The 14614-nt window shown below is 33.6% G+C and overlaps 1 protein-coding gene across 1 annotated transcript in view; it reads left to right on the top strand.

The window, feature by feature from the left end:
• cers4b (ceramide synthase 4b) overlaps positions 1 to 14614 on the top strand; it is a 37291-nt gene that overhangs the window by 17841 nt on the left and 4836 nt on the right. Inside the window, exons 5-10 of the mRNA XM_005163643.6 lie at positions 1192 to 1249; positions 2847 to 2897; positions 3597 to 3689; positions 10775 to 10903; positions 12426 to 12532; positions 12619 to 12775. Coding sequence (XP_005163700.2) covers positions 1192 to 1249; positions 2847 to 2897; positions 3597 to 3689; positions 10775 to 10903; positions 12426 to 12532; positions 12619 to 12775 — 595 coding nt within the window. The remainder of the gene's footprint in view (positions 1 to 1191; positions 1250 to 2846; positions 2898 to 3596; positions 3690 to 10774; positions 10904 to 12425; positions 12533 to 12618; positions 12776 to 14614) is intronic.

The raw sequence follows: 14614 nt of genomic DNA, 5'->3' as shown, positions 1-14614 counted from the left end.
AAGATCATCAAGATCTACCTGAGTTCAAACTCCCCTCTCGCCCTGCAAACGGGAGGGAGCCCAGGGTTCAAGAAATCATAAGCTCAGGGGGCAAATAATTCAACAATATACAGGGTGCAAATAATTCAGTAGGGCTAATAATTTTATATATATATAAACAAAGAAATTATTAAATATTTCTTTTAATTATGTTTTGATTTATTAAATAATACTTATTAATTAAAAAATATATATACTAAATTGTCATTAATACCAGCTCTAAGTGACTTTGATATATTCATTCATTCATTTTCTTTTCGGCTAAATCCCTTTATTAATCTGGGGTCGCCACAGTGGAATCAACCGCCAACTGATCCAGCATATGTTTTATGCAGTGGATGCCCTTCCAGCCGCAACCCAGTACTGGGAAACACCCATACACTTTCATATTCACACACATACACTATCGCCAACACAGGGAGAACATGCCAACTCCACACAGAAACCTAGCCGGGACTCGACACAGTGACCTTCTTGCTGTGAGGAGACAGCCCTACCCACTGTGCCACTATGCCGCCCTAATTTCAGTATTAATATTATTATTATTATTATTATTATTATTATTATTATTATTATTATTATTATCACTAATGGTATTATTATTAATAATAATGTATTATTATTATTATTATTCAAACTGTATTAAATATTTATTAATTCAATTTTACTGTTGTTAAAATTACTAATAATTAAAATGTCATTTAATTTTGTAATTTAATTTACTTATACATGAACATATTAATATATTCTCAATTGCTTATAAATTTGCTGGTTCTTTTTCAGGTTTTAAGCCTTTGTAATTAGTTTATTTTCCAGTTTTAATAAATAATAATTCATTTAAATGTATGATTTTGACAAATTAGTTTTATTATTGTTATTGATATATGCATTCATTTTTTTATTTTCCTTTATCTTAGTCCCTTTATATATATAACATGCAAACTCCACACAGAAATGACAACTGGCCCAGCTCGAACCAGCGACCCTCTTGCTGTGAGGTGACAGTGCTAACATCAGTCATCGTACTTCCTTCTTGTCAATTTTGAAAAACATTTTTGATCCACTTCAAACATTGACTACTGTATAAAATGAATGTGTTTATTTAGCTATTTCCCGCACATTAACCAGATAATCCTCTGTGTTCCTCCTCAGCTGGAGGTTTGCCTTCTACCTGGTGGCCTTCACCGCGGGACTGCTGTCTTTAATTAACGTAAGTGTCGTTTCAAGCTTTATTCCTCATGAGTCTTCATCTAATTACTGTCGTTCAGAGGATATGCTTTATTGAGGAGATCTGTGTTGTTTTCAGTGCACGCGTCTCTAATGAGGCTCTGAAACTCAACACAGGCCCTCGGGACACACTCCAAACAATACTACAGTCATTTAGACGAAATGCTCCAGTGTTTTTAAAACATAACTATAGTAAAGTGTATTATTCTGAATGTATTATCACCCTTATAAGTCGCTGTTAATGAATGCTCTATCTTACTGCAATATTAACTATAGTGTACTGATAAACTGTAACGAATATTGTTTTGTACTTTAGTTTATACTACCTTAATCTGTGGTGTATTATAGCATAATATATTAAAAACTACAGTATTGGGTCATTTGTTTATGTCACTGTAGTGGGTGCGTTACCTTAGCAACTATAGAAATAACACAATAGATGAATTACTATAGTTGTTGTGTTACCATAGCAACTAGAGAATAAGCACAGCAGATTAATTACTGTTGTGGTCGTGTTACCATAGCAACTAGAGAATTAGCACAACAGATCAATTACTGTAGTTGTCGTGTTACCATAGTAACTAAAGAATTAGCACAACAGATCAATTACTGTGGTTGTCGTGTTACCATAGCAACTATAGATTTAGCACAACAAATCAATTACTGTAGTTGTTGTTTCCATAGCAACTATAGATTTAGCTTAAAAGATCAACTACTATAGTTGTGTAATCATAGCAACTATAGAATTAGCCAAACAAATCAATTACTGTAGTTGTTGTGTTGCCATAGCAGCTATAGAATTAACACAATAGGTAAATTGCTGTAGTTGTGTTACCATAGCAACTATAGACTTAGCACAACAGATCAATTACTTTAGTTGGTTAGTTACCATAGCAACTAAAGAATTAGCACAACATATCAATTACTGTAGTTGTCGTGTTACCATAGCAACTAAAGAATTAGCACAACAGATCAATTACTGTAGTTGTCGTGTTACCATAGCAACTAAAGAATTAGCACAACAGATCAATTACTGTAGTTGTCATGTTACCATAGCAATTAAAGAATTAGCACAACATATCAATTACTGTAGTTGTTGTTTCCATAGCAACTATAGATTTAGATTAAGAGATGAACTACTTTAGTTGTGTAATCATAGCAACTATAGAATTAGCCAAACAAATCAATTACTGTAGTTGTTGTGTTGCCATAGCAGCTATAGAATTAACACAATAGGTAAATTGCTGTAGCTGTGTTACCATAGCAACTATAGACTTAGCACAACAGATCAATTACTTTAGTTGGTTAGTTACCATAGCAACTAAAGAATTAGCACAACAAATCAATTACTGTAGTTGTTGTGTTACCATAGCAACTATAGAATTAGCACAACATATCAATTACTGTAGTTTTTGCTTTGCCATAGCAACTATAGAATCACCACAACACATTAATTGAAGTATTTACTATAGTAGGGTTCAAAATCACTGCAGGATTTATTATAAGTCACTACAGTATTTTGTCATGAGGGTATCTGCACTTGTGTTACTGTGGAGTGATGGTGTTTTTCTTCCTCACAGACGGCCTGGTTCTGGGATCAGAGAGAGTGCTGGAGAGGGTTTCCTCGACAGGTCAGATTAATGCACACAAACACATTTTACTCTACTTCATGCAGCATACGTGGACCTAATAATTATTTAATCTTTTGATAACAAAAAGAAGAAAGTTGAGTTTAAAAATGTTTGTTTATTCAGTCGAGGTTTATTATTATTACTAAGTGTCATGACAGAGTAAATAAATTGAATGACCCTATAATTGTGTGTGTGCGTGCGTGCGTGCGTGTGTGCGTGCATGTGTGTGTGTGTATGTGTGTGTGTGTGTGTGTGTGTGTCTATCTATCTGTGTGTATGTGTGTGCGCATAAATGTTTGTGCAAATGTATGTTTATTTGTCTGTCTGTCTGTCTGTCTGTATGTAAATGTGTGTGTGTGTGTGTGTGTGTGCGTGTGCGTGTGTGTGTGTGTCTTTCTGTCTGTGTGTTTATTGTGTTTATGTGTGTGTCTGCGTCTATCTATCTGTGTGTATGTGTGTGCTCATAAATGTTTGTGCAAATGTGTTTATTTGTCTGTCTGTCTGTCTGTCTGTCTGTCTGTCTGTCTGTCTGTGTGTGTGTGTGTGTGTGTGTGTGTGTGTGTGTGTGTGTGTGTGTGTGTGTGTGTGTGTGTGTGTGTGTGTGTGTGTGTGTGCGCGTCTGTCCTTGTGTATATGTATGTGTGTGTGTATGTGTGTGTGTGTGTGTGCCTGTTTGTTTGTGCAAATGTGTGTGTGCAGCCTCTGCAGGAGCTTCATTACTGGTACTACATGCTGGAGTTGTCCTTCTACTGGTCTCTGCTGCTCTGTGTGTCTGTGGACGTCAAGCGAAAAGTAAGAACTGACACTAAACTCTCCTTCAGTCCAACTGTTTGTGTTCTGAATGACTGAGCGCCGCTGTTACACTAAACTCTCTCTCTAAAGTCTCTCTCTCTCTCTGTAAGGGTGTACTCACACTTGGCATGGTTGTCTTGAACCATGCCCAGACGCTATTGTCCCCTCTCTCTTCTCCACCTCAGTCTGCACTCACACTGCAATATTACCTGCTGAGCCGAAGCACGCTTCCGTCATTAATGATGCGCTGTTCAGTTTAACAGAAGAGCAGCGCTCTCTCTCAGCACAGTGGACATTTCTTTAGTTCTGTTGTTTTGTATTATTTAAGTCCTTTCGTGACACGCAGTCAAACATTTTGCCAAACAGATCTAGCATTTTTTGATCTTCATAAACTTTCATGAAAGTCCTCATGCTGCAGGTATTAGGAGGTTTGCTGAAGGGTCAGCTGATGTGCAGTAAGGGGTTTGCATCTTTAATAAACTCCGACAGTTCACGGTCATTGAACAGTAAGAATGATTAATAAATCCACATGAAGGAGTCCCTTAAATCACGTTGCATCTTCAGTTTCGGGTGCACTTTGCACTCACACTACGAGCGTACCGCGCCAAGGCCCAACCGAATTGCACTCTTGCATGCCTGAACCACGTCTAGGCCTGATTCGGAGCAGTCACACTTCTCAAACAAACTGGGAAATGGGGTCAAATGTGTTCAGATAGCCTAGTGTGAGTACACCCTTATTTACTTTTCTGGCTGAGCAATATTTCTATCAGCTTTTTCTATCACTTTTCTACCATCAAATGCGGACAAATGTATTCATTATTTCCATATTAAAGGTGCAGTAGGTGATCTTTCACAATGCAAACAGCTTAGCATGAATCTCTGAATCACAGTCCCTCCCCTGCCGTCTAGAGCCACGCCTCCTGAAACACGAGCACAGCAAAAGAACCCTCTATCATGTGTTAAAAGCGACAAGTGCTTGTCCGGCGGCGAGAAAACCAAACTGACATGCGATTTCAGAGTAAATATTTAGAGTTGCATGGTAAACAATATAGAGAGATACTAGGCGGAATAGAGCTATTTACTTGTGTTTCATTGTTAAATTATTTAAAATCTACATTATCGATGCTGTAAAAGGTCCTTTATGAAACTGAAAATAGTCTTATCAATCTTTCATCGGAAGATTTTAGTGGCTGAACAACACTTCTGTGAGGATATAACCCATTTGTGACAACAACATCTAACGTTACATCAGCTTTGCGTAAAGCTAAAACAGTTTTAAAACAGAACATTACCTGTCTAAGAGAAATCCTTCAGCCATGGTGTCATCCTTTCTCCAGCCTGCAAAGGTAACTCCAATATTGATTCAGGTTTTTAAAAAGTGTTGATTCAGCAGGTTTTTACCGATTGCGCGTGTGCTCTCTCCCTTTCATCACAAACGGCGGTCGGTGGAGCTGCATACAAAAGGCTGCGCAGATGTTCAAATCTGCATTTGCTGACAGACAGATTGGGTTACTTATCGGAATAATGAGAGATGTTGGTCCGACTCTAATAGTTGAACATTTTTTAGTTTTATGCCTTACCCAAAATATAAACATACATATAAACACATTTAGATAATTTACTTTAATCATTACTATTAGACTGTGAAGAGACTTTCAACCAGCACAACAAAACATGTTTCTGAAGACAAATCACCTACTGCACCTTTAAATGCTACATTTGCATACATTACATAGGTAGAGACAAACTGGTGAAAAGCCTTGGAGTAACGATTGATGACCAACTAAACTTCTCTGACCACATCTCTAGAACTGCTCGATCATGCAGATTCGCACTCTATAACATCAGAAAGATCCGACCCTTCCTATCTGAACATGCAGCTCAACTCCTTGTTCAAGCTCTTGTTCTCTTCAGACTGGACTATTGCAACTCTCTACTAGCCGGGCTTCCAGCTAACTCTATCAAACCTCTTCAGCTGCTCCAGAACGCAGCAGCATGAGTGGTCTTTAATGAACCTAAAAGAGCACATGTCACTCTGCTACTCATCCATTTGCACTGGCTGCCAGTTGCTGCTCGCATCAAATTCAAAGCTCTGATGTTTGCCTACAAAGCGACTTCTGGTCTTGCTCCTTCTTATCTGCTCTCACTTCTGCAGATCTATGTGCCCTCCAGAAACTTGCGTTCTGTGAATGAACGTCGCCTCGTGGTTCCATCCCAAAGAGGGAAAAAATCACTTTCCCGAACTCTCGCGCTCAATCTGCCCAGTTGGTGGAATGTACTCCTTAACTGCATCAGAACAGCAGAGTCACTCGCTGTCTTCAAGAAACGACTAAAAAATCAACTATTTAGTCTCCACTTTCCTTCCTAATCTGCAATTGCCTCTCTGACTCCACTCCTAACTGTATTACAAAAAAATTACTAATGTTTTGCTTCTTATACTTTACATACCTAAAACATGCTTACAGCACTTATTCATTGATGCTCTTTTAGTTGTGTAAATTGCTTCCTTGTCCTCATTTGTAAGTCACAATGGATAAAAGCGTCTGATAAATGACTTAATGTAAATGTAAACTTATGTAAAATCTTAATTTTTTTTCAAATATTTCTCAAATGCTGTTTAGATTTTTTTTTAAACATAATAGTTGTAATCTCTCATTTCTAATAACTGATTTATTTCATCTTTGTCATGATGACAGTAAATAATATTAGACTAGATATTCTTCAAGACACTTCTATACAGCTTAAAGTGACATTTAAAGGGGTGGTCCTCTACGATATCATATGTTAAACTTTAGTTGATGTGTAATGTAGCTGTGTGAACATAAACAGCATCTCTGAATGTAAAATGCTCAAAGTTCAATGCAAAGGGAGACCTTGGCTGTTACAGAGTTCGCTTAGGAAAGCCTACAATAAACAAATTTTGGGGACTACAAAAAAATACTTCTGGCCCTTGTGAGATCACAAACGTACTTTTACTGCTCACACACACTGTGCAGCTGAGGGGCGTGGCCAGAGGCGCTGTAATGTTAAAGCAGAGGGGGAAAATGCTGTGTAAACGCTGCTATTTCCACAGAGCTTCGTCTGTTTCTGTATTTGGGCTTCCAAAGGACACGACACAAAGACAGAAGTGCTTACAGTTCAATATCAATTATATTCCAGAGAATCATAAAATATATAGCAAGCATTTGACAAAGCACAGCTTCCAGAATCTCCCAGTTCAGTGCTGGATTCGGCTAAAATCTCCTCAAAGCAGAAGCTGTGAACTACAACCTGTAAGTGTAAGTATTAGTTCAAATTGATCATGACATGTACAGTGTCTAGTATTAATGGTATGCTGTAGCAACGATGTAAACAATGGGAAATGCTGTTTGGCACCGCTAGCGATTTAGCTACAAATGCATATTTTTCAGTCAAACGAAAGTGAAAGTTAATAATTTATCTCTCATTCTCGCGCTGCTGATGTTCTGTTTAACTGTTTTCTTGCTAGTGAAATGCTCAGTTTTTTCGCTTAGACTTACTTTACGTTGTGTAAATAGCAAATGTGCTTATGGTGCGACACAACTGATTCTTAAAGGGAATGGGAGAGGAGACTCTGATTGGTTTATTCTCAAACCCACCTATAACTCATCAAGAAAATAAGCTCAACCCTTTTAGACCAGGCGCCATGGCGCAAAGCGGATTTTCCCGGCCTTAAATTAGCAAAAGTGGATTCTGACACGCCCTAAATGCGTTTGCGCCCTGCGCTTTGCACTTTGCGCATGGATCGTCAAAATAGAGCCCTGAATCTCATTTCGGAGTCTGCCACTGTCCACCAGAGGTCACATTTCAGTCAGGGGCGCATTCTTTGAGAGCCCTCATGACTAACTGAATTAAATACACAGTGTTCCATGAAGGCAACCCTGGATGCTGAAATATGATTGGCTTAGCTGGCATTGGCCGGGTTTAATAACCAAAACAATTACTGCCGTTCCGGCGAACAACTCGCATGTTCAAAGCAGAATATCTGACTACAGCAGATAAACAAGAACGTTCACTTAGCATGTTTCTGAAATACCTGCAAACATATGATGGTGTTTTTATACTTTAGAAGAGTCAAAAACCTACACACAGTACCTTTAAAGGCTTAACTGGGTTATATATGTTAATTAGACAAGTCATTGGACAACAGTGGTTTGTTCCTCAGTCAGTCAGTCAAAAAAAAAAAATCAAAGGGGACTAATAATATTGACCACAGCAGTTATTATTCATTCATTCATTTATTTTCTTGTCGGCTTAGTCCCTTTATTAATCCGGGGTCGCCACAGCGGAATGAACCGCCAACTTATCCAGCAAGTTTTTACGCAGCGGATGCCCTTACAGCCGCAACCCATCTTTGGGAAACATCCACACACATTTACACACACACTCATACACTATGGACAATTTAGTCTACCCAATTCACCTGTACCGCATGTGTTTGGACTGTGAAGGGAAACCGGAGCACCCGGAGGAAACCCACACCAAGGCAGGGAGAACATGCAAACTCCACACAGAAATGCAACTGAGCCGAGGCTCGAACCAGTGACCCAGCGACCTCATTGCTGTGAGGCGACAGCACTACCTACTGCGCCACTGCCTTGCCCCAGCAGTTTTTATATTGATATTTAAATTTCATAAAGAAATAAGACTTAAATAAGACTAAAAAAAAAAAAGGAAATACTGTAAAACTATTTGAAAAATAATTACAATTTCACAGGAAAGCAAATAATTTAGTATGTATGTGTAGAAATGTGTAATTTAACTCGCTGTGAGGTGAGTTAAATGATGTCGTCTCACAGCAAGAAGGTCGCAGATTCGAGTCTCGGCTCGGTCAGTTGGCATTTCTGTGTGGAGTTTGCATGTTCTCCCCTTGTTGGCTTGGGTTTACTCCGGGTGCTCCGGTTTCACCCACAGTCCAGACACATGCGCTATAGGGGAACTGATAAACTAAATTGTCCGTAGTGTATGAGTGTGTGTAGGTGTTTCTCAGTGATGAGTTACAGCTGAAAGGGCATCTGCTGCGTAAAACAAATGTTGGAATAGTTGGCGGTTCACTCCGCTGTGGCGACCTCTGATAAATCTGATCACTCCCAGAATCACTAAGCCGAAGGAAAATGAAAGAATGAATAAAGTTAAATGACTTTTCCTTTTTAACACTTGATTACTCTAAAGGAGTCCAAGTGTGTTTAATTTGAGCCTGCATGTTTATTTCTGGCAAAACAGCATTCATATCGCTGTAAAAACATTAAGTAATCTGATAAGTGCTTACTTTCTGAAGAGAAAGTCATCAGAGTTCAGCGGTTTGTCAAGAGGAGTAAATAAACAAGTTTATCAACAAAATCAGACCCTGAAATATGTCAGATATGAGGAAAAGGATTAATATATTTCACTGAGTGTTTCTTACAGCGATTATATATCCTCATAGAATATTTTACAGAAAGTGATTGTCTTACAGGAAGTAAAGAACAGGAAGATACTTCAGTGCTTCATACAACCTGTGTGTTGTTTAAAATAAAAACTGTATGATCAACACGCATTAAGTACTCATGTACACCACCTCGAGAGAAGTCAGCTGAGGTGGCTCGGGCATCTGTTTCAGATGCCTCCTGGACGCCTACCTAGGGAGGTGTTCCATGCATGTCTCACCAGGAGGAGGCCTCAGGGAAGACCCAGGATACGCTGGAGGGTCTCTTGGCTGGCCTGGAATTGCCTGGCGATCCCCCGGAAGAGCTGGAGGAAGTGTCTAGACTGAGGGAAGCCTGAGACTGCTGCCCTCGTGACACAACACTGGCAAAAGCGGATGAAAAATAATGAATGAACAAACAGCACATGTCATTATTGAAGATTGTTCCCATTCCTTGTATATATATATATATATATATATATATATATATATATATATATATATATATATATATATATATATGTATGTATGTATGTATGTATGTATGTATGTATGTATATATATATATATATATATATATATATATATATATATATATATATATATATATATATATATAGTTGAAGTCAGAATTAATAGGTTAACTAGGCAGGTTAGGGTAATTAGGCAAGTTATTGTATAACGATAATTTGTTCTGAAGACAGTCAGAAAAGAAATTAGCTTAAAGGGGCTAATAATTTTGTCCTTAAAATGATTCATAAAAAAATAAAATCTACTTTTATTCTCGCTGAAATAAAACAAATAAGAATTTCCCCAGAAGGAAAAAATATTATCAGACATACTGTGAAAATATCATTGCTCTGTTAAACATCATTTGGGAAATATTTAAAAAGAAAGAAAAAAATGAAAGGGGGGCGAATAATTCTGACTTCAACTGTGTGTATATATATATATATATATATATATATATATATATATATATATATATATATATATATATATATATATATATATATATATATATATATATATATATATATATATATATATATATATATATATATATATATGTGTGTGTGTGTGTGTGTGTGTATATATATATTATATATATATTTTTTTTGCCTTCGAAAAAGCTTTTTGGCAACCTCAAATATAGAAAAAATGTGTATCAGATTGATATTCTCCCTGCCATTATAATTTTGAATACTGGGTCTTATGTGTGAATAGGGTTTAAAATTGTTTTAGGGGTTTTAATAAGTGATATTGAATGTATTGTGTATTATTTGTGATGTGAATGCTGATGTTGTGTGGTGAAACCAATAATACATTTCCACTTTATAGACAATAAGAGAAAGAAATAAGAAAGAGGATTACCCTAGTGAAGCCTTTAAATGTCACTTTAGGCTGAATACTAGTATCTTGATAAATATCTAGTCTAATATTATTTACTGTCATCATGGCAAAGATCAAATAAATCAGTTATTAGAAATGAGTTATTAAAAGTATTATGATTAGAAATGTGCTAAAAAAACTCTGTTAAACAGAAACTGGGGGAAATCTGCATGGGGGTTAATAATTGAGACTCCATCTGTAAATGAACATGACTCATCTGCTGTTCGCTGTGGCATTAATGCTGTTTTCTTGATATTTTCTGTTGTTTCAGGACTTTAAAGAGCAGATCATCCACCACTTTGCCACAATTTTCCTGCTGGGTTTCTCGTATTGTTCAAACTACATCCGCATCGGGACACTAGTGATGCTCGTCCACGACGCCTCCGACTTTCTGCTGGAGGTACAAACACAAATATTCCAAACACACACACATGCTTAAAATTCTACCAAAAAATGTTTGTTTCCTGCTCCACACACACCGAAAATCCCCCAAAACTGCCTGTTCACGTCTGTTTCCTGCTCCACACACACCCACACACATGCACACACACACATGTTCCTGCTCCACACACACCTGTTTCTCTTCATCTGATCTCAGTGTGAGGCATTTAGAGGATTTACTGTGTTCAGAGGTTTTTGGTTTAGTTTTTTTTTAGGGTATTTTTTAGAGTGTCAATAATTCAAAAGCTGAAGCTAGCCATCAAGGAAATAAAAAAACTAAACAGCTAGTCAGAAATATTTCTTGATTTCAGTTTAAATTAATTATATTTCATTATTTTATTCATTAATTAATATTATTGATTATGTATATTATAGATGTCAGTTATTTATTTATTTATTTATTTATTAATTATTTTGTTTATTTATTTATTTATTCATTCATTCATTTATTTATGTATATATAATTTTTTTTATCTTTGCCATGATGACAGTACCTAATATTTTACTAGATTTTTTAAAATTTAATTTTAATTAGGTTTTTATTTATTTTAGTATAAATAGAAATAAAAATATATATTTATTAAAAATTTCTTTTTATTTATTTATTTTTAATTTGAGTGGGAAAAGATGATAATTATTTTTTTATTTAATTGAATGTAGTTTTATCATAATTTAATTAAATAAAATGTTAGTCTTCTTTAATTATATAATTTATAAAAATTATATAACATACAACAATTTATATATATCCTTGACAAGAAGCTGAAATACAATTAATTATTATTATTATTTTTTTGAGTAGCAGAAGATGATGAGTAAGATGATTATACACGCAAACAGATTTTTATTTATTTATTTAATCATTTAAATTATTACAATTTATTTATTTAAATTTTACATTTTTTTTATTTAATTAAATACTATTTTTGTTTTATTATGTTGTACAATTTTTTGATATTTATATGCAATATAAGAATATTTTATTTTATTTTCATTCAATCATTTATTTTCCATCAGCTTAGTGCCTTTATTATTCAGGGGTCGCCACAATGGAATGAACCGCCAACTTATCCAGCTTATGTTTTACGCAGCGGATGCCCTTCTAGCTGCAACCCATCACTGGGAAACACCCATACACTCTCATTCACACTCATACACTACGGACAATTTAGCTTACTCAATTCTCCTATAGCGCATGTGTTTAGACTGTGGGGTAATCCGGAGCACCTTCTTGCCAACGCGCTGCCTTAGTTTATTTTATTATTTTATTTTATTTTATTTTATTTTAACTTATTTTATTTTATTTTATATATATATATTTTTTTTTTTCACCACAGCGACCCTTATATGGAAGGGTATATGACACAAGTTAAAACTTTTTCTTTAATGTTTTATACAACAATACCCTAATATAAATCCTATTTATAATGCCCTATGATCAACAGACTAAATGAACTGAACTCTTTTGCTGTTTTCTGCAGTCTGCCAAGATGTTTAACTATGCGGGCTGGAAGAAAACCTGCGACTCCTTATTTGTGATTTTCGCTGCTGTTTTCCTGGTGACTCGACTGCTGGTGTTTCCTAGCAAGTGAGAGTTTGAAGTATTGAGTTTCCATCTAAAACTTTGAGAGTGTGTGTTTGTGTATATAATACTGTGTGTGTTTTTGTGCTCAGGATCATCTACACTACTCTGGTTTTGTCGATGGAGGTGTTTGAGCCGTTTCTGGGTTATTATTTCTTCAATGCGTTGCTGTTGGTGCTGCAGGCGCTGCACATTTACTGGGCTTACTTAATCCTCAGGATGGTCTACAAGTTCCTCTTCTTGGGGAAAGTGAGTCAGATTATTATTATTTTGAATATTATTATTGTTATTATTATTATTATTGTTAATATTATTAATAATAATAATAACAATAAAAACAATAAAAACAATAATTTAGTATAATTATTATTAACCCTTTATTATTTTTTATAATAAACTAATGATTATTATTATTAACCCATCATTATTATTATTATTATTATTATTATTATTATTATTATTATTAATACTACGACTACTAATAATAATAATAACAATAATCAAGTATAATTATTATTAACCCATTGTTATTTTTTTAATAATAAACTAATTATTATTTTATTATTGTTATTAACCCATTATTATTATTATTATTATTATTATTATTATTATTAGCAATAATAATAATAACAATCCAGTATAATTATAATTAACCTCTTATTATTTTTAAATAATAAACTAATTATTATTAATATTATTATTAACACAGTATTATTATTATTATACTCTTATTTTTTTTATTAACAATAATCCAGTATAATTACTTTTTAATAATAAACTAATTATTATTAATATTATTATTAACCCATTATTATTATTATTATTATTATTATTATTATTATTATTATTATTGTTATTATTATTAATATTCATGTTCATGTTCATATTCATATTAATATTATTATTATTATTATTTACCCATTATTTGTAGTATTATTATTAAGCATTAAGCATTATACAAGCATTATTAATATTAACCCATTATTATTATTATTATTATTGTTATTATTTTAACCCAATTTTATTATTATTATTATTATTAATTTTATTATTAATATTATTCAGTATAATAAAAATAATAATAACCCATTCTTATTATTAACCCATCATCATCATCATTATTATTATTATTATTATTATTATTGTTGTTGTTGTTGTTGTTATTGTTGTTGTTGTTGTTATTATTATTATTATAAATTAAAATAATAAAAAACCCATTATTATTAAGCAATTATTGTTATTATTAATAACGCATTATTATAATTATCATTATCATTATTATTATCATTATTATAATTTTTAACCCATTATTACTATTAATATTATTCCATTTGTCAGAGCTATATAAGCCCCAAAATATTACATACACTTCATGTACACTTAAAATTGATAAAATACAGAAATTTTTAATGTCACACTTTTTACTTGTTCCTCTTATTATTATTAATATTATTTTAGTACTAATTATACATATTTTATTAATAATATTATATTAATTTTCACTTTTATTATGTCTCATTTAAATTAAAATAACTTAAAACTAGCTAAAATAAAATATTTATTTTCAACATTTATTAAATTTATTAAATTTTATATAAATATGAAAAAAAACATATATATATATATATATATATATATATATATATATATATATATATATATATATATATATATATATATATATATATATATATATTAATATATATTTATAACTGTATAATATGTATAATTATACACACACACACACAACACACACACACACACACACACTGTATATATAAATACAGTTGAAGTCAGAATTATTAACCCCCTGAATTATTAGCCCCCCTGTTTACAGAGAGCAGATTTTTTCGGCACATTTCTAATCATAATAGTTTTAGTAACTCATCTCTAATAACTGATTTGTTTTATCTTTGCCATGATGACAGTAAATAATATTTTACTAGATATTTTTTAAGACACTTCTATACAGCTTAAAGTGACATTTAAAGGCTTAACTAGGTTAATTAGGTTAACTAGGCAGGTTAGGGTAATTAGGCAAGTTATTGTATAACTATGGTTTGTTCCATAGATTATCAACAAATATAG

The sequence above is a fragment of the Danio rerio genome, chromosome 2, assembly GCF_049306965.1.
Source record: "Danio rerio strain Tuebingen ecotype United States chromosome 2, GRCz12tu, whole genome shotgun sequence".
Taxonomy (NCBI): domain Eukaryota; kingdom Metazoa; phylum Chordata; class Actinopteri; order Cypriniformes; family Danionidae; genus Danio; species Danio rerio.
Note: the sequence above shows the minus strand (reverse complement) of the source record. Positions and strands in the feature narration are given on the sequence as shown.